Consider the following 24,807-nt stretch of genomic DNA (forward strand, 5'->3'; position numbering starts at 1 on the left):
CAGCATGCCACATCAGCATATGGACACTGTTCTAGACCCTTTTGAACTGGTTATAAGACTCGAACATAGATTGAAGATCTTATCAACTGATTTACAAGCTTGGGGACCGGGATGACACAATTGATTAAGTTTGAGGATCTAAATAACGAGAGATTTGCAAGTTTAGGTATCGGGATGACAGTCAAATAAGTTTGAAGATCTAAATGAGCGATTTATGAGTTCAGGGACCGGAATGACACAATCAAACAAATTTAAGGACCACAACCACCAGTGCACTTTACTCTATGTTATAATTCATCCGGCAGAATGTATAGTTCATGCAAACCAAGTGTTGTCCTATTTTTTATGGTAATATTAGTCCCTTTCATCTGATTTGTCTCTCAAGTTGGCAAGCAAGTATTTAGACGCTACATTTTGCATACAAAGGAGAGAAAAGATGATCTTGCATGAAAGATTTGTCGGCGACGAGGACCCTTTCCAACCAAAATCTTGAGATATGCCACCTTTGACATAAAGTACAGCCTTTTGGATTAATCTCAGGAACGCGCCAAATCACTTTATACGAAGGCCGGTTGTGGAGTTTTATGTTTTGATTCTGAAGGGGGAGTTTTCACACGCTGTTGCAGCACTGATATCAATAGTTGAATTCGATCCATCAGAATTTTGGAACCGTGGACCACATACGGACGCTTGACAACAATTTGTCTCGAGGAGGAGGAGGTGCTTTTTGACTATTCTGAGAATTTTCTTGGCTATTGTTTCTGAGTAGTAGATTGATTGTCGAACCATAGGGGTCGCTATCTCGTATCATTTGGCTCATCAAACCTGTCGGTGAATTGCACGGTTCAGAAGTCGGTGGCGCGTGTCAACTGATAGCGTCTGGGAAAGGAGAAACACGACATGCGTTGGTAGCAGAACAATTCCCATTAATTAATGGCGATCACCAACTTTTGAGACTGGCCTGATAATCACTAACGTTAATTAGCACTGTTGGTCTATTTGCGGACAAGTTTATGTGCAGGGGCGATACTCTCTGTATAACTGGTGAGTCAGAGTTCACTTGCGACGAGCTCCGTCTTGCTGCCAGCCGAGCCAGGGCCAGACCCCACCTGTAACCTGCAAACCAGCCAGCCTTTTCCCATTTTTGAGATCAGAAAAAGGTGTCACTCCATCGAGTACATACCAATTATTCCTCCTGTTCGATCGGTGGCGCTCACAGTCACACCCGATCGACGTGCGGCCTGGCCACGTTGTTTCCACGCTCCGTCGTCGTCCTATGCTACGCACGCTCTTGTTCGTATACACGACGTCAGTGCTTGGCACGTAAATATAATGTCGTCGGTACGTCACACTTCATCTTCTGGACAACCCTACATTGGAATCGTAATGTGAGGATTCTTTTTTTCTTCAGAGTTTAACAAAGAATTAAATCAAATAAACGTTTCGTGCTGATCGATTAATAATAATAATAATAATAATAATAATAATAATAATAATAATAATAATAATAATAATAATAATAAAACAAACTAAATTAAGGCCGCTGTGCATCATATCATAGAATAGAATAAAAACCAAACCAAACCATGAGATCAACACCTGTGCATCATACCATGCATGCACACACGCTCCTGTCAGTAGTGGAGAAAGCTGCAGGGCTCACCTCAACTATCTTTATTTGGGACCTCTTTTTATCAATAATGGAAAAAACAAAACAATAATTTTGGCCACTGCAACGTGTTGTGATTATTCACACAACCAAATCATGATCAATTTATCATAGTACGTGCACTGTTATTACAGCATTATATCTGAAAAGTCAATACATTATCAAACAACAAGCGCACCAACCGCACGATGTTTGGAGAAAAAATCAACCAGCACATCTAGTTTTTATTACTAAATTCATCCTAATGCTTGGCGAAGAATTTCAGTAAGCATGCATACTGAGCTCAGGTATTTTTTTACCAGTTTCAATTTTGTTTTATATCTGAGGACCCTAGTAAATTTTCGTTTGTCTTCATTTGAATTTGAGGCCAGGCCCTTAGCTAGTAAAATTTATATTTTCTTGTTTTCGGAACGTGTACATGATGCTTGTCCATCTGAAAAGATGCCTGCAGTGCTACAGGCTCGATTGATTCGAAGTTTCATTGGTCTATTTAAATCTTTCTTTTTTTTGTGCATGCAACAACATCGACATCAATTATCAGAAGGATATATTCATTTTGTTTGATCCAAAGGATCAATTCTTGACATGATTATTTCATATGGAACACGAATCGCCACTAGACGATTTATGCAGACAACATTAATTAGCGTTTCCATAAGAATAAAGACAATCTCTAGCCCAATTAAACCGTCTGAAAACAGATATCATATTTAATTTCACATCATATACCGAGGCATATGCCTTCAATAATTAGATAATTTATTACTTCCTTAGCAGAATGTCATGAGGTGGTGTCTATTAAAAAAGAATGCATTGTTTTCTCTCCGAGGAAGTGGAAACAAAATTGAATAAAAGAGGATTGGCAGGCTGGGGTTTAAAGAGAAGGTTAGGCCAGGTCCTTCAAAGGGAAGAAATACCATGCCACACATGAGAGTAGCTAGACCTTTGTTCACATTACCGGAGAAATGAGGTTTCCATCAAAGTTTACTTTTCAACATAAGGTAAAAGAGTGGGCTTCACTACTTCCAAAAGGTAAATCATATATGTTCCAACTTTGGGTCCATTACAATATTAGCACACTCTGGTCTGCGAGATATAAAAGCGTGACACATATATTCGACAACATAGCATCATATTGGCATTCCACGCCCATGTTTGACGTTCCACATGAACAATAATAGAACATTGCTACATTTCCCATATGAATTTGTCATGTCAAGAATTGTCCCCATGTTTAGGCATTCCCCCATGTATATATGAATCAAAGAACAGCCATATTCATATGTTTTAGAAGCACAAATAAAATTGCCAATAAGTTCGTGCATAACATTAATATTGCCTGATGTTAATGTAATGTAAACAACAAAAATAAGAAAGTGAGCTTAGCTCAGTTACATGGGATGGGAGGTGTGGTCATGCATCCATATCCCAACCACTCATGTTCTTATATTTTCATAAACAACAAAAACCAACAACGAAAATGAAATACCGTATTTAGCATAAGACAACAGTCCATCAACCGGATATTTATATGTAGATCTCATCTTCCTAGCTAGATTTCTCTCTCTCTACAAAAAACAACAAAAATAAACAACTCAAATGAAATTTTGTAGGATGTCTCATTCTTCGTTGTTTTGAAGGATGCATCATCAGACATGTAGACAAGTACAGCTTAGCTTGTTTGGTTTGGATGATCGTTTCGTCCGGAATGATCCGATCCTAAGACCGAACCTGAGATGTTTGTTTGGTTTTCGTCATCAGTCTATGTTGTCCGCCACCGGACGATTCTATTTAGTAACTTTCGCAAGTCAATCTCAAAAATCAAATCATTCCCATAAAAAAAGGCAGATGAGCGCATACTGAGTGAACCTATGCCGGACGAAGTCAATCCACAGACCAAACACACAAGTAAGGAAGGAAGAGTGAGAGTTTGTAATAAGAAATTAAACTAAAGGACGCCTCGTCCTATAATCACGGCGTAATCCCGGAATAATCCATGGCCCGCAAAGTGGGGGCCCGCACGCAGGTACCCAATCAGGGGACATTTGCACAGCTCAGCGCAGGAAGCGTGGCAGTTGGCGGCCCCTGATTGGAGTCCTCCTTGCTCACCTGTCCCTTGCTGGGACTCCACTACTACCTTCCTTTCCTGCTCTGCTGCCTGCTTGCTTACACCTGAAGCGCAGAGCTGAGGCAGCCCAGCAGTTGTTGAGCAACCAGCATGGCAATGGCATCATTCACTCCAGCCCACGGCAAATGCATGAGCAGCAGAGCAGGGTTTTCTGTTGCGCTGGTTCATCGCCTCCAGAAAACTGGTGCAAGTTGAGGAGGGGCAATGCAATCATGACGGAAAATTTGTTAGTCTTCAGTTACCTAAAAAACTGCAACATGTAGTAAGCAACTATACAAAATCACATAGAAAATGTTATGAAAACAGAAACCCAACTGCAGGGAGAAGAAGACCACTGACTTTTGTCTTGAGGTGTAAACAACCCATACGAAATTTGTAAAGAAAATGGTTATGTGGAGGACCGCCTGAAGAAGGCAGCGGTACGTATACCCAACAACACAAGGGACGCAAAGACATGTCCGTTCCCGCCGTGGTGGCCTTCCCGGTTCTGCTCCCCTTGCTTAGCACAGGGGAAAGATAAATAAACTGCCTTGCCTGATTGCCACTCAAAAGCTGGCTTTTTCTTTCGCGGTGTCGGTTTGAGCTGAAATCGGCAGGCGGACCGCGGACGGACAGGTAGAAAGCATGGGGATGCGGCCGCAGTGCATCTGCATGCGGGCAGGCGCCGCGGCAAGGCATCTTGGGAAACTTCTCGCGGGCGTCACCCCGCAAAGCGAGACACGGTTCCGCGGCTAGGCTATAGGCGGCTAGCTGTACACACACATATACAACCCGTACCCAGCCTCACTGCCTGCAAGGAAGCAGCTCAGGTCAGTGAGCTGGTGCCTGAATCGCTTGCAACAGCTACTAGCTGCTGGAGGCCAATATATACATGCACGCAACCTTCTCCGAGCTACCATTCAACACCAGAGCTCAGAGAAAAGCTGTTGTGTAGCGCGCGCTCTGTGACTGTGAGTAGTGAGTGAGTGGTGACCATTTCAAGAACAGCAGCAGGATCGAAGCTCCGTTCATCGTCAGTCTATTTCTTCGACCAGCATGGGAGGCACGCTGGAGTACTTGTCCGATCTGCTGGGCGGCGGCGGCAGCCGGCGCCGGTACAAGAAGAGGAAGCAGTTCCAGACGGTGGAGCTCAAGGTGCGCATGGACTGCGACGGCTGCGAGATGAAAGTCAGGAACGCCCTCTCCAGCATGAAAGGTACGGTGCCTATTCTATTTCAATTTTCATCAGATTTTACTCCGAAGAAATACAGCCTGCTGTTGATATTTAAAGCATATCAACTGATGACGGCTCTTGCATGCATGATTCCTTGGATTCATCAGGGGTGCACTCCGTGGAGATCAACCGGAAGCAGTACAAGGTGACGGTGCAGGGGTACGTGGAGCCCCACAAGGTGGTGAAGCGGGTGCAGGCCACGGGGAAGAAGGCCGAGATCTGGCCCTACGTGCCCTACAGCTTCGTCGCGCATCCGTACGCCGCGCCGGCCTACGACAAGAAGGCGCCGCCGGGGTACGTGCGCAGGGTCGACGCCGTCATGCCCGTCTCCAGCTACGGCGGACCCACGGCGGCCGGCCCGCAGGAGGAGCGACTCGTCACCATGTTCAGCGACGACAACCCCAACGCATGCTCCATCATGTAAATTAGAATTACTACAGTCAAATATAGCTAGCTACAGATCGACCGTGACAAAATCGTGGATGTGAAAAATGTGAACAAATATATCTCAGATATATATGATCGTCTCGGTTGGATGTTCATGTCCATGACACACGTGTACGTAGCTAAGTATATGATTGTTAGCTTTGTATATTGATACAACCAAAAGAGAGCATGCGTGTCAGAGAGTATTTTTCCAAGGTTCGTCTCCTTCTTCCTGCATGTGCTGCCGAATCTTAGCCTACAGCCTTTAGATTGTTCTAGATTTCGTACTTCCTCCGTACTAAAAAAAAATAAAGTCATTTTGAACAGCGACACGGTCTCTAAAGCATAACTTTAACTACTTATTTTAATAAAGATATTTATAAAAAAATGATATATGTAAATTTTTGTGAAAATATTTTTTAAGATAAATCTATACATATGGTTTTCACATTTTCAAACTCAACAACTTAAAAATTATTTATGATTTATATTTCCAATATTTGACCCAAATCTTATCTAAAACGACTTTATTTTTTAGTACGTATGGAGTACGTAGAGTTGTGTGCTGCATGTATGCATAATGCATCGGTTGGTGTGTGTACTACATATGTGTGTGTAACCTATGATGTGTCTGTATTTGATAGTGCAGTTTGATTCCTCTGTTTGATTAATTTAACATGCTTTTGCACCATTCAATATATAATTAAGGGAGAGATATAATTGAGTTGGTCGTCTAAAGATGACAATTAATACAGAGAAAAAAACAAGTCTTTTGCGTGAGTTGTTCGAATGGATAAGCGGTAAATAATTGGTCTCACCTACCGCTTAGCCATTATTCAGACTAAACGGTCGGTTAAATGAAAGTGTCATACCATATGCAGCATTTATGTAATTAAGACAAATGATTGTTTATAGGTGAATAGTGGTACAAATTAACCACTAATATCCACTATATATAGTTGATATTTAGCTCAATAAAATGTTTGTTTATGAGTATATATGTGCGTATGCACATAGGCACGTCTTAGCCAATAGTTACTTCAACTAGATAGTTAGGATTATTTTGGTAGCGCTACTACAGAAAATAATTTTTAGAAATACCTCCATTTTTAGTAGAGGTAAGTTTATAAAAAACCGCCTTTAAAAATGGTTTATGAGATGGCTCAACCATCTCTAGGAATCGATCTTTAGAGGTCGTTGGAAAGCTCAAACGCCTCTATAAATGTCCTCTATTTTTAGTGGCGGCTGGCAAACCGAACCGCCTTCTAAAGTCGGTTAGCAATTTGGCCGCCTCAAAAATAGGTGCACCACAGTAAATTTCATAACTTTTCAAACTTTATACAAAAATTGTAGTACTCAAAGAAATCTACAAATTTATAGTTCACGACATTTTCATTTGAAATAATTTAAGTCCCTAAAATTTTCTTTTAATTTTTCATAATTTCAAATTCAAGTTTTAAAGTTTTTTCAAATGATCTCGGATGGAAAAATGACTTAAACCAAAGTTGATTAATTGAGAAATCTTGTAGTTGACTACTTTTTATTTGAAATCATTTTTCAAATGTCTTCCTCTATGTTACTCTTGTCCCTTTTAGCTAAAATGACAGCTAAGAGAGGTTTGAAATGTCTTTTTTTTTGCCCATGCTATCACATCCGCCTTTTCTCTTTTCCTAGACTTCTCTCTTCTCTCTTCTTCTCTTCTGGTACTAACCAGAAATTGGAAGAAAGACTCAAATCTGCCTACACCTACAGAAAGGGTGGGAGGGGTGGGCCTCGTCGCATCACTTCTGTGTTGGAAGATGGTCAGCTACGGCCGATAGTTCTTTACACCACTGGCCTGGATGAATGAGTTGGCGTTGTTGGTGGATAGCAACGCCGCTCATGTGGAACAACCAGTTGGGCAACGCCTTTGCGTGCTCTTGACCCATGCAGAGTAGGCTGTAGTTCACCACCAAGATGTCAATGTCCACCGGGGAGATGTTGGTCATGGTGAGCAGGTCATCGATGGCCAAGAATATGACGAGCTTGGTCTAGGCATGCGATGGTGGGATGTAATGCTAGACATATGACTGGTTGTGTGCTCTAGGAACATCGTGAATGGCACGCGGTCATTAGGGTTAGTGCAGAAACACACATAGTTTACTAGCACCGCATGCGGCCAGAGCATCAGGTACAACACCATGGCGGTAGCCGATAGGAACTTGTGCCTACATCTCTCCTCTCCTTTCTTCTCTCCCATTGGCTTCTCTCTTCTCCATAGGTCGAGATCGCTGCCTTTTGCGCTGCCATGGTCCGCCACCTTGATTCAGAGCTGCAATATGTCTTCCACCGCCTTTCGCCATTAGAGTTGTGTCCCATTGACTCCAAATTAACGTCGTCCCCATCAAGTCACCTTCCCCTCCTTGGAGCATCATCCCTAGCACCAATAATTAGACCTCCATTGAGCGACGTGAACGGGGGTGATGAGGGCAGGGCAATGTGTTAATATAGTGTGGATGGGATGATTCGGTGTGGTATGGTGCCATGGGCGAGACATGCTAGTACGGCGGTGCGGGTAAGGCAGCTTGGTACGATGACATGGGTGGGTAGGCGAGTGGCGCTAGCAGGATAGGCCGATGTGGTGTCGCATGGTGAGTGGTGAAAGGGACTGTGACGTCTAAGAAGGGGGTGAATTAGGCAACTTAAAATTCTAACTCTAAACTATGGCCTCTTTTTGTACCTAGTCAAAACCTATGCAAAAAATAAACTATCTAAATGTGCAACTACGGTTTTGCTAGTGTGTTCCTATCTCTACCGCAAAAGGAGTTATGCAACCTAGGTTCCAAACCTATCAACTAGCCTATCACTAAGCTAGGAAAGTAAAGCACAAACCAAGATTGCAATGTAAATGCAGAAGCTAAAGAGTAATGTAGAGATATGCAAACTCCCTTCGACAACTTCGGTATTTTTACCGAGGTATCGAGAAATGCACAAGCTTCCCCCTAGTCCTCGTTGGAGCCCCTCGCAAGGAATCCCTCGCAACGGCCAAGCTCCCAGTTGGGTAACTCCATGGATAGCCCCGAGCTTTCCCCACGCACAAGTGGGTCTCCGGTGTGTCTTCTGGCAAGCCTCTCCCGGACCGCTCTCCACTGCCTTCACTATCAAGCTTCTGGCCAAACCGTCGTGGGGCTTGTTCCCTTTGGTACACATTGGCGGCCACACCACAAACGCGGTTGGTGTGATCTCGCAAGATTACAAGCCCCTCCGATGTACAACAATAGTGCGTGCAAGCACCTAGTGATAAAGATGTATGCAAACCTCACTAAACACTAGGCCTAAACCTAGAGCAAGCGCATAAGCGGTGGTCTAATCAACCTAAGCACTTCACAAAGCACCTACGTTAATCACCTAATGAATCACTAAGCACTATGCAAGTGGAGATCACTAAAATGGTGTATCAACACCCTTGGTATGTTTCCTTAGCTCCACTCTGCTCAAATGACTGGTTGGGGTCTATTTATAAGCCCCACTGAGAAAGTAGCCGTTGGGGATAAAACCTAGCTTCTTGCTATTGACCGGACACTGCTTTTGTCCTAACCGGACATGTCCGATCGTCCCGACCGTTGGAGCGCCCACGTTGATCAGACTTTGGGACAAGTCTCGTCATCATCGATCGAATGCGTCTGATCACGCTGGCACCGCTCTGGAACCTCTCTGGACTCGATCGGACGCTGCACTTCGTGCATCTGATCGTCTAGTGCTACTACGTCCAGTCATGCTGAAAACATTGCCGTGACAACGAATAGTGTTGCCGGTGCGTCCGGTCATTGCTTCGCTCAGCGTCCGGTCACTGCTGCTCAGCGTCCGGTCATAGCTGTCGACGCCTGGTGTTATTGAACAACTGATTGAACACGTCTAGTCCTTATTAGGGCCACGTCCGGTCACCTCTGCCAAGTTCGTTTCTTCACGATCTTGCGTCTGGCTTGGTTCCCATCTTCATGCTTGGACTTTGCTTGATATCTTTGGTTTTCTCTTGTGCTTCTAGGGTCTTGCTTATGGTGTTGATCGTGGGATCATCATGTCGCCTTCATCCAAGTCAAGTCTTACACCCTATTGAACTACAAAATAATTACTTGCAAATTCATTAGTCCAATTTGGTTGTGTTGGTCATCAAACACCAAAATCCAAAGTAAAAGGGCCTAGGGTCCATTTTCCTTACAATCTTCTCCTTTTTGGTGATTGATGACAACACGACCAAAACAAGCAATTAATAAAAAAATTAGAATTTGAAAATTATTTACTTGCTAGGATGCAATGCAAAGGGCAAGGTGATATGATACTAAAAGATACAACATGTAAACATCTTTGGAAACTTATCTTATCCTTGCAAATATCCCCATGTGGCATTATGAATTTAAGCCTCCCCCTAACTCCATAATCCACTATCCTCCCTCTCTCGGGCCATTACCACTTGTAAATTATTATGATCGGGCTTGCTTTTCGTCCTACAAATTCTCCCCCTTTGGAATCAAACACCGAAAAGGAAGACATTAGTAGCACAAGGGAGGGTCAAACTTTATGATCCTTTGTATGTGGAGTGGAATAGGTCACAAAATTTGACTCTCACATTACATAGACTAAGCTCCCCCTAAATATATGCATACATATGATGAAGAATGTAGTTTATGCATAATTGGCAAATTAATGCACAAGGTAGTTTAATCTATATAATGCATGGAGAAAGCATATAAATACCAAAGTGAAATCAACATGATGATATTGGTTTAGAAATACCACATGTGAAAACTAATTTAATTTATATCACTTGCAATAGGTGGTGGATATTTGAAGTATGATGCTTAACTCCAGGGACTCCATTTTCCTTGCAATGAGACTACTACACACATGATAAGCTTGAAAAGGTGTTAGTCTCAAAGCATCCAACTTGTAGAGTAACCTCCCCCTAAATTTGTGCACACAAGTATGGAGTACTTGTAGGAGACATGCACATTGATTTTAGAATAAAAAATACCACTTGAAAGATGACATCACATGAATGTGTGAATCATTTTCGAAGGTGATATTCGGGAGAAATTATTTATAATTTGGACTTTGGCACATATTAGATGAACAATCATAAAACAAGCTATGTGCTGTGCTCCTAAACAATTAAAACCATGTAGGTTTGCTCCAAGGGTTAAGAATGAAACTGAGCAAGCCTACCATAAGATATACCTAGTGTATGCAAGACAAAAGATTAAACATGCAAATGCAGACCTAGGCATAAAAATGAACTAGATGCTCATTGAAATTACAAGAAATTAAATCTAGTTACCTAACATGGGAAGGGGAATTTGGATCCATAGTATTCACTAACCCACTTGGCAATTTCCTTGTCCATAATGATGCATCCCATGAAATGCACCCATACTTTGCCAGGTCTCCAAATTCCTCGAAGTCCATCGGATTTCTGACTTTCCTTTCTGGATCCAAACCTTTTTGGTGCTCTTCATGTTGGAAATGATCTCCTTTGGCACCTAAACGCGTTTGGCCCCATTGTTGGTTTGCTTGTTCACCTTGATGGCCACCACCTTATCATTTTTCTTCTTCTTCAAGAGATAAGGTGTGGAGGTCTTTTTGTCCACCTTATTGGTGTAGGTGTTGGAGAGCTTGCTTGTTTCCTTTTTGTTTTTCTCTTTCTTCTTAGCTCCTCCCCCATTCTTCACCTTGCACTTATAGGACTTGTGGCCTTCCTTGTGGCATACATAGCAAACCATGATTTGTCCTTCATCAAGCTTGTTTACTCCCTTGACGGTGTTATCTTGATGAAGTTGGGCTTGCTCCATTTTGCCTTTTACTTGAGTCAACGCCTTGGTAAGGCGAGCCACTTCTTGCTTGAGTTGCTCATTCTCCATTGCAACCTCTTGTGTGCATGTATCTACAACAACTTTCTTAACATAAATTTGGTTGCACAAGGGCGAGTCTAAACATAAATCATTGCAAGAAGTAGAAGCATCCTTTTTAGGCATGTCAAAGATAGAACTTTTATTTTTAGGTGCCTCGGTAGGGGTTGTACCAACGGCTTCAAGATTAGCAACTTTATTTGTTAGCTCATCACAATATTTGCACATGGTTTTCATTTTAGCGATCAAACTTTTATAATCATCTTGTGAGCTAGCTAACTTTTCCTTTAATTTTTCATTTATCTTTACAAGTTGCTCATCATTGATTGTGCAATTATTTGTGTTTGCACTAGTCTCAAGTTGCTCAATTTTAGTAGATAGCTCCAAATTAAGATTGGAAAAAGTTTCATATTGTTCAAGCAAAGTAGAATAAGCTTGTTGTGAGCTATCTAGTTTTTCTTTTAATTTTTAAGCTTTTTTATTGACTAGTGCAAGCTTTAGCAAATTTAAGATTTTGTTGCATAATTTCATCATAAGAAGGTAGCTCATCATCACTATCACTATCGTTGTCACTATCACTAGGGATAGGCTTTTTGTTACCTCGTGCCATAAGGCACACACATGAAGTGTTTGATGATGAGTGCTTGTGGCCTCGCCTCTTGTGATGGTATTCTTTTTCACTTGAAGAATCATCCCATGACCTTATCGATGTGAGGGCTTTGTCCTTGCACGCCTTCTTATTTGTCTTGGGTGTGGGCTTGTTTGGACAAACTTCCACAAAGTGCCCAACTCGCCGCATCCATAGCATCCTTTCTTTCTTTGCTCATTTCTTTGATTGGTGAAGATGAAATCTTGAATTTGGATGGGCACACCCTTGACATTAAGCCTTTGGATCATCTTTTCCACCTTGTTGATAAGTTTGATTGATTCTTCATCGTGGTCAGAGGTGGAGGAGGAAGATTGATCATCATCACTTAATTCTTCATCATCATCATCCTCATTATCTTCTTCTTCACTTGAGGAGCTTGAGCTTGAGCTTATCTCAACTTGCTTGCCCTTCATCTTCTTTTTTCTCACTACATGTGAGAGCTTTGCCTTTGCTTGATGAAGGGGCTTCTTCTTGACCCATCTTGCGTGATATTTCAAATGCTACTATCTTGCCAATGACTATGGCTAGGGTCATGGTGCTCAAGTCCTCCATGTTGTGAAGGATAGTGATGATGCTTGAATATTTCTTTTGTGGTAGCACGGTGATGATCTTCCTCATGATGTCCGCATCATCTAGCTTTGTTAATCCTATTGAATGGAGCTCATTGATAATTAGATTCAAATGAGAATACATATCATGAACAAAGCTCATCATCATTCATTTTAAAGGAATCATAATTTTGTTTAACTAGACAATGTTTTTGTTAACGGACATTAGTTGTGCCTAAAGATGGCAATGGGTAATATCTACATGGATAGTGGCTTCGCACGCCCATGCCCGCGAAAAAAATCTCATGCCTGCACCGGCGCCGGCCACCCGCGATGGGCAGCAACCTATGCTTGTGCCCATGCTTGCGGGCACAGATTCATGCCTGTATCCACGCCTACCGGGTCGGGTGCCCGCGGGTGCGCGGGTTTTTTTCTACATGTTGCCATCTTTAGTAATATCTACGTGGATAGTGGCTTCGCACGTCCGCGCCCGCGAGAAAAATCTCAGGCCCACACCCACGCCCACCACCTGCCACAGGCAGCAACCTGTGTCCATGCCCGTGCCTACGGGAACATATTCATGCCCGTATTCGCGCCCGCCGGGTCAAGTGCCCATGGGTACGCGAGTTTTTTCTTCCCGTTGCCATCTTTAGTTGTGCCGTCATGGAGCTCTTGGAGTTTTAACCAAATTTCATGTGCCGTATTTAAAGTGAACACTTGGTTAAACACATCCATGCTAAAAGATTTAAACAAGCAATTTTTAGCTCTAGCATTGAAATAAATTTCTTTTTCTTCACCCTTTGTGGGTTTATCGGGATTCTTAATGGGTTTCATCCCGTGATGAGTGACTCTCCAAACACCCAAATCTACCGCCTCAAGATGACAAGCCATTCTAACTTTATAGTAGGGGAAGTTAGTGCTGTCAAAGTGCGGAGGCCTAGAGGTATCCACCCCAAGCACTCTAAATAGGGTCGGCTCAACGGCGGTGAAGCCAAAGGTCCAAATTGAGCCAACCGGCTCCAATACCAATTGAAAGGGACCATGACGCCTAAGAGAGGGGGGTGAATTAGGCAACTTAAAATTCTAACTCTAAACTGTGGCCTCTTTTTCTACCTAGTCAAAACCTATGCAAAAGATAAACTATCTAAATGTGCAACTACGGTTTTGCTAGGGTGTTGCTATCTCTACCGCAAAAGGAGTTATGCATCCTAGGTTCCAAACCTATCAACTAGCGTGTCACTAAGCTAGGAAAGTAAGCACAAACCAAGATTGCAATGTAAATGAGGAAGCTAAAGAGTAAGGTAGAGATATGCAAACTCCCATCGATGACTCTAGTATTTTTACCGAGGTATCAAGAAGCGTGCAAGCTTCCCCCTAGTCCTCGTTGGAGCCCCTCACAAGGAATCCCTCACAAGAGCCAAGCTCCTGGTTGGGTAACTCCATGGATAGCCCCAGGCCTTCCCCATGCACAAGTGGGTCTCCGGTGTGCCTTCCAGCAAGCCTCTCCTGAACCTCTCCCCGCTGTCTTCACTATCAAGCTTCTGGTCGAACCGCCACGGGCCTTGTTCCCTTCGGTACATGGTGGCGACCACACCACAAACGCGGTTGGTGTGATCTTGCAAGACTACAAGCCCTCCGATGTACAACAATAGTGCGCGCAAGCACCGAGTGATAAGAGGTATGCAAACCTCACTAAACACTAGGCCTAAACCTAGAGCAAGCACATAAGCGGTGGTCTAATCAACCTAAGCACTTCGCAAAGCACCTATGCCAATCACCTAATGAATCACTAAGCACTATGTAAGTGGAGATCACTAAAATGGTGTATCAACACCCTTGGTATGTTTCCTCAACTCCACTCTGCTCAAATGTCCAGTTGGGGGTCTATTTATAAGCCCCACTGAGAAAGTAGCCGTTGGGTATGAAACCTAGCTTTCTGCTACTGACCGAACGCTGCTTTCGTCTTGACCGGATGCGTCCGGTCATCCTGACCGTTGGAGTGCACGTGTTGATTGGACTTTGGGATGAGTCCGGTCATCATCGATCAGATGCGTCTGGTCGCGCTGGCGCCGCTCTAGAACCTCTCTAGACTCGATTGGATGCTGCACTTCGTGCGTCTGGTCATCCAGTGCCGCTGCGTCCAGTCACGCTGAAAACATTGCCATGATAATGAAAAGTGTCTCCAGTGCATCCGGTCACTGCTTTGCTCAGTGTTCGGTCACTGCTGCTCAGCGTCCGGTCATAGCTTCCAACGCCTGGTGTTGCTGAGCAACTGATCGGACACATCTGGTCCTTATTAGGGCCACGTCCGGTCAGCTCTGCCGAGCTCGTTTCTTCGTGATCTTGCATCTGGCTTGGTTCCCATCTTCGTGCTTGGACTTTGCTTGATATCTTGGGTCTTCTCTTATGCTTCTAGGGTCTTGCTTATGGTGTTGATCGTGGGATCATCATGTTGCCTTCGTTCAAGTCACGTCTTGCACCCTATTGAACTATAAAACAATTACTTGCAAATTCACTAGTCTAATTTGGTTGTGTTGGTCATCAAACACCAAAATCCAAAGTAAAAGGGCCTAGGGTCCATTTTCCTTACAAGTGGTGGAAGATTAGGGTCGGGAAAATGGGTGGATCTAGAAGAAAATAAGAAGAAATACATGTAGGAAAGGCTAACGGTTTAGGCACACGGCTAGCTGGTAGGTTCCACATGACCATTATTGCTAATGACACCAAAATGGTTGTTCGCAGAGACAGAGGAATGGAAGGGCAAAATGGCAATTTTTGAGAAGAATTGACACCCTAATTGTAATTTAGGTAACAAAGGTGATGGAAGGAAAAAGAGAACCAAAAAATAAAACGATGATGCGAAGGTCACAATTTTTGGTGGTCCATATGAAATTTGGATCTTTTATAATGGTTTGTAGGGAATTGGCTCTAAATTTTTAACAAATAGGTGTTTATTAGTAAACTAATAAAGCATGAACAAAGTGTAGGCTATTTGCCTTCGAAAAAACAACAGAAGTAGTTAATCTTTTGGAAGAAAATAGCCTCTAAAGATTGTGTTCCCCACTGAGCTCCAAGTTTGGGTTTCTTCCTTATTCTCGATATATGCTTTAGTCAACCCCAGCTAGGCGCCTTGTGTAGGGACCCACCGTGTTAATTCACCTAGATCGAGCATCATCCATTTGACTGACCCAATTTAAGCAAACCAACATCGGTGACTCCCCAGGAGCGCTCCTTGGCAACTCCTCTTTAGGATCAGGTTAAGTATCATACCACAATAGCCTCGACAACTCAAGATTACATCTCATCATCGGAGCACATAATAATTCAGTGGAAACATATATTACGAGTCTTGTTGAATATAATAAACTAATTATACAACGTAAGACTAAATGTAGTGTGAACCAAATGACTCTCTTACCAACATCGCTATGCTATGAATCAATTATATATCTAGTAATTGGTGGTCGCCTTGCCCTTGGGCATCATCACCGTTGCTTGGATGGCACATGCCATTCACCCACTTTGCCACCAACGACGGGGTGACATGGCCACCATTGTCCTATACCTGCAAAACAACTTAACGGTAGCACCGTAAGTACATTGCATACTCGCAGGGCTTAATTCCAACATATAATATTTGGTGCATGCAAAAGGTAATATCAAGTATTTGTACATTTGCAGAAAAGCAATGGCGTTTCTTATAAGTATGACATGCCATGTCCTAACTCCTAAAACGAAAGTATTTAGTTATTAGTCATGTATCACACAGAGGCCCATAATCCATCAACAACGCTACCATGGGTATAGAAAGTAGGAACAACCGAATGACTCCGTCCCGAGGGACTTTAGGCTTTCAAAACTCTACAAATATGTACAATTGTACCCACACAAAAGAACGAGACTAACCACCATACCCTTGCACAAGAGTAAGGGTTGCCTCACGTCTTCCAATCTTTTCCTAATCCGGCAAGAATGTCACATGAAAGGTTTGACTGAATGCCCGGGTCAAGTTTCCACTGTCTTCCCAGTTCCTCGGGTTAGGCTTCTGTATTGTAACGGTTTCCTAGGTCGTTACATACACCATCTTCCCGGTGCCACCCCCTTGCTAGTTTCATGGATAGACCTATCGTGATTAGTGACTTAGCTTGTTGACCCCATCCATGACTTGTGGTCTATATGGGTGGTTACTCAGACTCACGTATCCCAATACACGGTCCTTAATGCTCTACGAGCTACGTCGTTTGAGATCCCATACTCACAACGACCTACCCCTCACATGAATGATAATTGTCAAGGTTATTATCAGGATTATAACATTAAGTAATATTAGTCCTTAGTCAGATTAGTAAGGTAGATCAAGTTGTACCCTCATTAGTTTAAGTAGTTAGTTATCCAGGTGTAGCATCCTACACGCATGAGTATGAGTTCCCTTCTCATGCTTGACTTCTACCGTTGCCCAAACAACTAAGCAGTAAGCAATTACGCGTTCCCATTCCCATCATTTAGGTGAGGGGCTTCTAATAGATTAAGAAGTGACTCTAGGTGTAATGTAAACGAGACAACTATCCAAGACTACATGTAATGCATAACTCATAATGAAACTCAATAAGTATCCAAAATAGGGTTGATAGTAGTGGGGTGCCTGCTTGTTGGAAGAACGAGGTTCCCATAGCTTGGAACATCACTTGGCGTCTCTCCGATATCACGTACCTATATGTATGCACTTGTACAAGATATGTATGCATGCATGTCAACGTATGAATGCAATAAATATGATGCCCATGTGTGTTATGATATACTTAGACATGTGTATGATTAATTACAAAGAACATGGTACTAGGTGTGTGTAACATAGCATTACTGTGCTGTCGGTATGCACTAATAGACACTCTGTCAGGTTTGGGACTTAGACATCTTTGGTGTTTAGTCCTCATCAGATGGTCCGTGATAGTCAACGGGCACTCCGGTAAGAACTAGGAGCTCTTGGGTTCTTTAGAGACCAAGCTCTATAATTTGGCGGATACTTCGGTGGTGAGCACGGACACTGCCCCAAATTATAGTATGTGAGACACAAAAGATAAGCTTAGGTGCATGAACATAATGAGATAGTGCACAAGACATGTCTCACAAGCATCACATGCTCAAAGCAAGCTAACAAAACAAGTTTCATGCCTTTAGGAGACCTAGAGAATAAGTTGTCTAGTTATTAGACTAAAAATGCATTATTCTAGTTTAAATTAAGATATTTGTTTTGGTGCCAAACTCATGTCTAGATGATAGAGAATGTTCTAAAGAACACATCAAAACTTGTTTCATAATTTTTGGAGTTCAAACGCATCTTCTATGACCTTTACAAGTTGAGGCTCTGCTACTGTGGTACAACGGTAGTCCATAAATTCGGGCGGACAGTCTGCCAGGGATGAACACATGTGCTAGAGCGTTTCGCTAGGATGAACACTGGCATCGATGAACAGTCCGCGAGAATGATGGACCATCCGGTAAAACAACGAACAGCTCGGGTGTAAAAATGCTGGAGATGATTCTCGGGGCATCTGGGCTCTAAATCGAGTGCAGTTTGTTCCTATGGCTTACTAGTGATGTGGGAAAGCTTCTACAGGTGATGGATGCGCCATGCATGTGCTGTGGGAAGGTCGTCCACCAAAATTGGTTAATATCACCATGGGAGGCCATGGAGCTCATGGGATAACTTGCTAGGGTTAGGGAGGATAAAGATAGATGCCGTGGGGGTTCTCACCATGCCTTGGGGAAGCTCCAAACAAAGCAGCTTGGTTGGGGACATAGCATGGAGGGAGATCAAGCTTGGGCTCCATGGAAACTCAAGGTTGAAGAAGGTGCTCGGGGTGGCCTTCTCCTCCAACTTCGGCGAATTTGACGGCGTGGATGAGGTGCAGCATGGTGCAGGCGACGTCCTCCAGCCATGGGCTGGTCGCCCTCCTCGTTCCTTCCTTCCCTTCCCCTTCTTCTTCCTTCTCTTCTCTCCTTTCCCTTTCTCTTCTTTGTTGGCTGAACGTGAATGAATGAGAGTGAGAGAGGGAGAGGGCTGCTGGTGGTGGTTTTGTGTGTGAGTGGTGCCAATGACAAGTGAGGCCATGTGTGGTGTGTGCGTGACACAACATCAAATTGCATGAGACAGGTGTCGACCAAATTTGACGGACGCTCCGCCGTGAGTGACGGACGCTCCGGTATGAACTGATCACTCTCAGGTTCATAGGCTTATGAGGTTTTATAATTTAACGGACACTCCGTGGGATACCATGGACACTCCATCAGTGCATAGGTTGGCCAAGATTATCCTAAGTCTATGAGATGTCTTGACGGACGATCTCGTGGTGATGTCGAACGATCCACCAAAACTGGCAGTGCTCGGTTTTGGGTTGGCCTAGGCACAAGTTAGATTCTAATTTGGATTAAAAAATGCACACTTGGAGGGTTAGAAATGACTGCCTACCGTGTAATGGTTTTTGGGTCGTTACAAATCTTCCCCACTTAGAGAAATCTTGTCCTCGAGATTTGAAAGGGGCCGAGGTGAGGGAAGACATCAATGTAAATTGGAGTAGGATACATCAGTCAAGAATTCTAAGGTTAGTCAAGGTGACTTTGAGAGTGGTTGGACAAGGGTGTCTCGCAAAGGAGAAAGCATTGTGCACAAATTGGTATAGGGAGTAGCAAGCAAATTTATATCATCTTTGCAAGAAGGATAGCATGAATTGGTTATCAAGGAATGATTAATCGGAGTTACTCATTGCAGCAAGGAATAGGTTTGAAAGGAGCATCACTTTCAATAAGAATGTCCATTGATGAGATGTTATAATGGTCGCGATAATTCCTTCGATACTCAGGGGCATTGTTGGTATTTATTAACTCGTCACTTGTTTTAAGTAGCACCTATTGCTTACCTACATCTCCTAACATTACTTTACTATGTTGTCATCCCTAGTGATGATGTCAGATATGCTTGTTGGTAATACCTAGCATTACTACTGGAATAATACTAAGTGGTTCTTTATTAATTTATGTGACTAGGAAGAATATATATATATATATATATATATATATATATATATATATATATATATATATATATGAAAGGAATCTGCAAGCATATAGATAATTATACCATTGTAGCACTTTACCCGGGAGTATTCCAGGTATCGTTATTTATATTTTTACCACAGAGAAGGTCTAGCAGGGACGTGTATTGATAACTTATATTATTGATGGAGAAATAAACCATAACCAATATTCTACTCATAACAGGGGTAAGTCACAGGATAAGATATATGATAAGTATTGACTAATAATGATGATAAATCACTCAGAGTACTCCTTTCTATGGCATTAGCATGGTCAGGTAGAATATTAGAGGAATAATTTTTAAGGTATTCTTAATTACAAGTCAAAGCATATATTGATTAGTGCAATTATACCTAGTAGTCATTGCTAAGATCATCTTCATATCTACACATAAGGGATATTACTAAGGAAGATTAATAATAGAGTTTGTTCTTCCTTCATAACCAGACCCTACGTGCGCCTAAATTCGGGGAGTGGACTACAAAGGACTCAACGGGAGTGTCACATCCATGATCTACCACATGACCTAGAATATAGGATGTATCCATAGGTAAACAACGTATAAGTATCACGCTTACACAATGTCGACCACTCACCCATGGTACCTTAGAGTGAGCGCTATACAAATTTATGCATGAACATGATGATAATCTAACTATACTAATCATATAATCAAAGTAGACGATGAACATTATAACGAAGAACATGAATAAAATAAATACTAATATTGTCATAAAAATTGTAACTAGCATATAAAAGTAATGGAGGTACAAAAAAGGAGTACAAAGATTATACCAAACCACACTCTTGACACGATCGAGAATCCAAGCGAAGCCTGCTTGCCTCCCTCTAGACCTAGCCTAACTAGCTATGCCCTAGAATATGGTAGAGCTCTAAGGATGATTAGGGTTTCTATCTTCTCAAATGACTTGATGACTAGGGTTATGCCTAAGGGGTGGCAGGGGCTGGTATATATAGGCCAAAGCGTCCAACGTGAGCCCTTGGATCAAACAGACTTAAAGGATGACGTAGATGCAACCTAAGAGGCGGTGGAGAACCAACATTTGAAGGAGGGGCTGACATGTGGGCCTAGGGGGCTGGGCGGCCTACAGGTGGGACCGGTCGGCCCCACCTAGTATTCTTGGCCTCTCTACCTCGGCGTGGAGTCCTCTCAAGTCTTCTAGAGTCTTTTGGTGTCCGTTTCGCTATGGATAAGCGTGATTAAATCTGACATGTAGGTCCACCTTAACGGTTTTCTGCTACAGAAATTACAGATTCACCAAAACTCGTGAAATTTGTTAGTTTAAACCCTTAGACCTTCGTTGGTGATTATATTTATGCCCTTATACATGTTATATTGATAGTTTATAATGGTTGTTAACTACCATCAACAAACTCCCCCAAGCTTAACCTTTGCTAGTCCCTTAGCAAAGCTAACCTTAGTAAATGGATCAGGAGTTTAAATATTTTTGAGAACATCGACGCAACTCCTTAAAAGTACAAATGTGTTCAAACAAGAATTCTCCTCCGTATTAGAATGAACCGATCTGACTTTCAAACTTACCCATATTACCTTCAACCATGGGGCTTCTCAGTCTTCACTTGGGTCTTGAGCAATTGAAAGACAGAACGATCAAGCCAAGCACTATGTCTCAAGTTCTTTGTTCCCCTATTATTCAAGAGTTTTTATAGATTTTCCAAAATAAAATTAAGAGCTTCCATTGTATGACACTCAAATTTATTTATTTAGCTCCAAAAAATAGACACACACTTTTTATTTTGTTTTTCATTTTTAAGATCACACCTTACTATTATGTATAAGACAAATACAAATATAATTTTTTATTTTGCTTTTAGTTTGTTATGCATCTTTTTATGACTTAGAAATAATAAAATAAAAGGGAAAGAAATACTTAGCTTGATATATAGGGGATGCATTTCCCCCAAGCTGGATGTTATCATGATCTTTCTTAGATTGAGTCTACCAACAAAAGTCTTTCTCATATGTTCAGAAGTAGGGTTCCTTGTGCATCGGGTGTAGCAGTGGTTTGGAAAAATATACTTTGGATGGATGACTTTACTCTTGATCATCCTGCAAAATACTGCAACAAGAACACCAAAACTCGTGGCACAAATTAGGGTAAGGGGTTAGTGGTCAGCCATTCAGAGATTTGTTGTCCTTGGGGGTTCAAACAAATTTCCTAATTGTCAAAGTTCTAGCAGGATGTCTTATTTAATATATTTGGATTTTTTATTTATATAATGTAGAAAGAAAATATGCATGCATGGTATATTTTTTATGCCACCACAGTGAGTGACTATTCTCGTGGGTGTTTACACCATAAAATTACTCACGTGGGGCTTAGGATTTTTATAATGTGATTATGATATACAGTGATGAAACTTTTTATTTTTCTTTTATGAGTGCAATGCTAATGTAGAAACATGAATATGCTAAAGTGAAAAGTAATTGATGCAATACTAAAAAGTAAATATGGATAACTACTGATGTTACCTCATGGCCAGGGTTTGGATTTTTAAGTCCTCCGGACAGGACTTGGCTGGAGAAAAGTTCTTCACTCTTTGGGTGCATCATCCGGTCTCAACGATGGAGACCCAGATGTCTGCACATCTTGTGACGGTGTCTCTGATGGTGATATCATCTTCTCTTTCCATACTTGCTTGGTCTATGGACTTGACTTAGGCAGAGTAGGTTCATCTTTTATAACTTCTTCAGGTTCCTCATCTTCCTCCCAACTTTTCTTTGGGGATTGGTTTTTTGGTTTTGGGGTGATCGATGTCTCCTCCTAGAGCGGGACTTCTTCGGTTGCTCATAAGTGGTATAACTATTAAAATAACAGCGTACCTTCTCTCTAGGGAATTAGAAGTGGATTTGTCTAGATCCAACATAGATGATTGCATTGGTAGTGTTGAGAAATGGCCTTCCAAGGATGATGGACGTATCATCTTCTTCTTCACCCATGTCTAGAACCATGAAATCGGTAGGGGCAAACTGATCGTGTATTCCTACCATAACATCTTTTGCTATTTCTTCTAGAAGTTAGATTGATTGGTCTACCATCTCCAATTATATATATGTAGGGAACAAAGGTTCATCATCAAATAAGTATTCATACGTTACCTTGGACATTATATTGACACCCGACCCAATGTCGCAGAAGGTCTTGTGGAATATTCTTTGTCCAATGGTACACTCGATCGTGGGTACTCCTAGATCATTCTTCTTAGCAAGGAATGGTGAAGCAAGGAGGTTTGTTGTACTCTAATCAAAGTGTGTTGATCATGTTAACTGATTCTTCTTGAGGTTGCCTGGCCTTGTTCTTCCTCCTTCTCCTGTTTTTTTTTCTTCTTGGTTATTGTTGTCTCTTTGGGTAGGTACAGTGCTTGTGGATGTCCAAGAGATCGCAAGATGCGGTTCTTGAAAGAAAACTTTTCCTTTTTATCCTTGATTGTGAAACAGATCTTGGCACTATACGCATAGATGATGGCTTTTGCGATGCTTAGGAAAGGTTAGCCCAAAATAATGGGTGCCCTTACATCTCACCCATTTCCAAAACCACAAAGTCTATGGGAACATATGATTGTCCCACTCGAACAATAGCATCTTCAAGAACTCTCATGGGGTAAAAGTGACTGATCTGCAAGCTGCAAACACATATTTGTGTACAACAAAGTATCTCCATTAATTTAATCATAAATTACCTTAGATATGATGTTGACACTTGCTCCAAAGTCACAAACATCTTCTTGAAAAATATGAGGTCCAATGGTGATGGGGATGACAGGTCTCCCTAGATCGCTCTTCTTTTCTGGCAAGGTATAATCTATCCACCTTCCCATCGATGGTTGTATACAGTAATATGTTGCATTGTGAATATTGACAAGATTTGCAGTTTCTATATCTTCTGGCTACCCTGAAATTTTACCTTTGTCGGACAGAGGAACAACAGCTGCCAGCTGAGCTATTTGTGATTCTATCATTTTATTAAAGCTATGTTGGTTGTTAATGGCAGAAGCAAAGCTATCCAATATATTATTTATGTTCTCTAGAATTTTATCCTTGGTAGCTACCTTTCTAGATAATCCCTCCATAAGTTTGGATTGGCCAGCAATTAATTTCCTCAAGGGTGGTTGATTGAAGTAATTAAAATTATTACCTTGATAGTTACCTTGGTAGTTTGGTCTCTGTTGCTGATTCTATCCTTGATTCTACTGAGGACGAAAGTAGTAGTTGTTGTTGATAAAGTTCACATCCTCATGGGTTTCAGGACAGTTGCTCCCTGAATGCCCAGTGTTTCCACACACTTCACATGTCATGCGAGAATCATGAATATACATGACCTCTTGCTTCTCATTGGCTCAATCTTTGAGCTTCTTCATCAACAGATCCATCTTAGTAGACAACATGTCTACCTCCTTGAGTTGATGCATACCTCCACCCCTCTTGCGGGTCTAAAGATGTTCTTCATTCCAACCTTGGTTGGAGGCCATCTTCTCCATAAGACCTATTGCAGCTGGTATTGTGAGTGACAGGAATACACCTCCAGCAGCAACATCCATAGTCTCATGGGTACTGTTGGTCAACCCATGGTAGAAAGTCTACATGAGTAAACAAATTGTCCATCCCATGATGAGGACATTCCACAATGTAATCTTGAAAGTGTTCCCATGCCTTAGGGACAAATTCATAATGTTGTTGCTGAAAGCTTGAGATTTTCCCACACAGAGCATTGGTTTAGCCTGTGGAAAAGAACTTTACTAGAAAGGCAGTGGAGCAGTTATCGCATGTAGTATTTCTATCTTTGTTAGCGTAGAACCATTGCTTTGCCTTCCCCAAGAGTGAGAATGGGAAGATGCGAAGTAATATGGCATCTTGGGTGACTCCTTTGATGGTGAAAGTGCTACAGATCTCTAGGAAGTGTTGGACATGTGCACTCACACCTTCATATGCCTTTCTAGAAAACTAGCTTGCTTACGCCCTGTTGATGAGGGCTGGCTTGAGCTCGAATCCATTATCTCCGACATTGACTGTCGGTCCAATATGGATGTTGGCCATAGTTGGAGTAGAGAATTCATGGAGAGTCATGTTAGCCATAGCTTCAAATTCAGGTGTTAAGCTTCGCCTTATATGGTTGTCTTTTGACTTTAAAGCTGGAACTTTCTTGAGTTTAGCTCT

General features: G+C 42.1%; 1 protein-coding gene and 1 non-coding gene across 2 annotated transcripts; both read left to right on the forward strand.

Moving 5' to 3' along the window:
- The first annotated feature begins 4,600 nt into the window (after window positions 1-4,600).
- LOC136551676 (heavy metal-associated isoprenylated plant protein 23-like) lies at window positions 4,601-5,558 on the forward strand. Its single transcript, XM_066543219.1, has 2 exons — window positions 4,601-4,992; window positions 5,118-5,558. The coding sequence occupies exons 1-2, from the start codon at window positions 4,833-4,835 to the stop codon at window positions 5,432-5,434; spliced, it is 477 nt and encodes a 158-aa protein (XP_066399316.1). The 5' UTR covers window positions 4,601-4,832; the 3' UTR covers window positions 5,435-5,558.
- An 18,695-nt stretch (window positions 5,559-24,253) lies between these two features.
- LOC136553044 (small nucleolar RNA R71) lies at window positions 24,254-24,362 on the forward strand. Its single transcript, XR_010782949.1, has one exon. It is a non-coding gene; the product is annotated as a small nucleolar RNA R71 (small nucleolar RNA).
- Window positions 24,363-24,807: the final 445 nt, after the last annotated feature.

The sequence above is a fragment of the Miscanthus floridulus genome, chromosome 4 (genome assembly GCF_019320115.1).
Source record: "Miscanthus floridulus cultivar M001 chromosome 4, ASM1932011v1, whole genome shotgun sequence".
In the NCBI taxonomy this organism is placed as follows: domain Eukaryota; kingdom Viridiplantae; phylum Streptophyta; class Magnoliopsida; order Poales; family Poaceae; genus Miscanthus; species Miscanthus floridulus.

Excerpts from the sequence above, each read along its gene's own strand:
- LOC136551676 (XM_066543219.1), top strand. The coding sequence starts at position 4,833 with ATGGGAGGCACGCTGGAGTACTTGTCCGATCTGCTGGGCGGCGGCGGC. Across the intron at positions 4,993-5,117 it reads CGCCCTCTCCAGCATGAAAG|GGGTGCACTCCGTGGAGATC; the intron begins GTACGGTGCCTA and ends TGGATTCATCAG.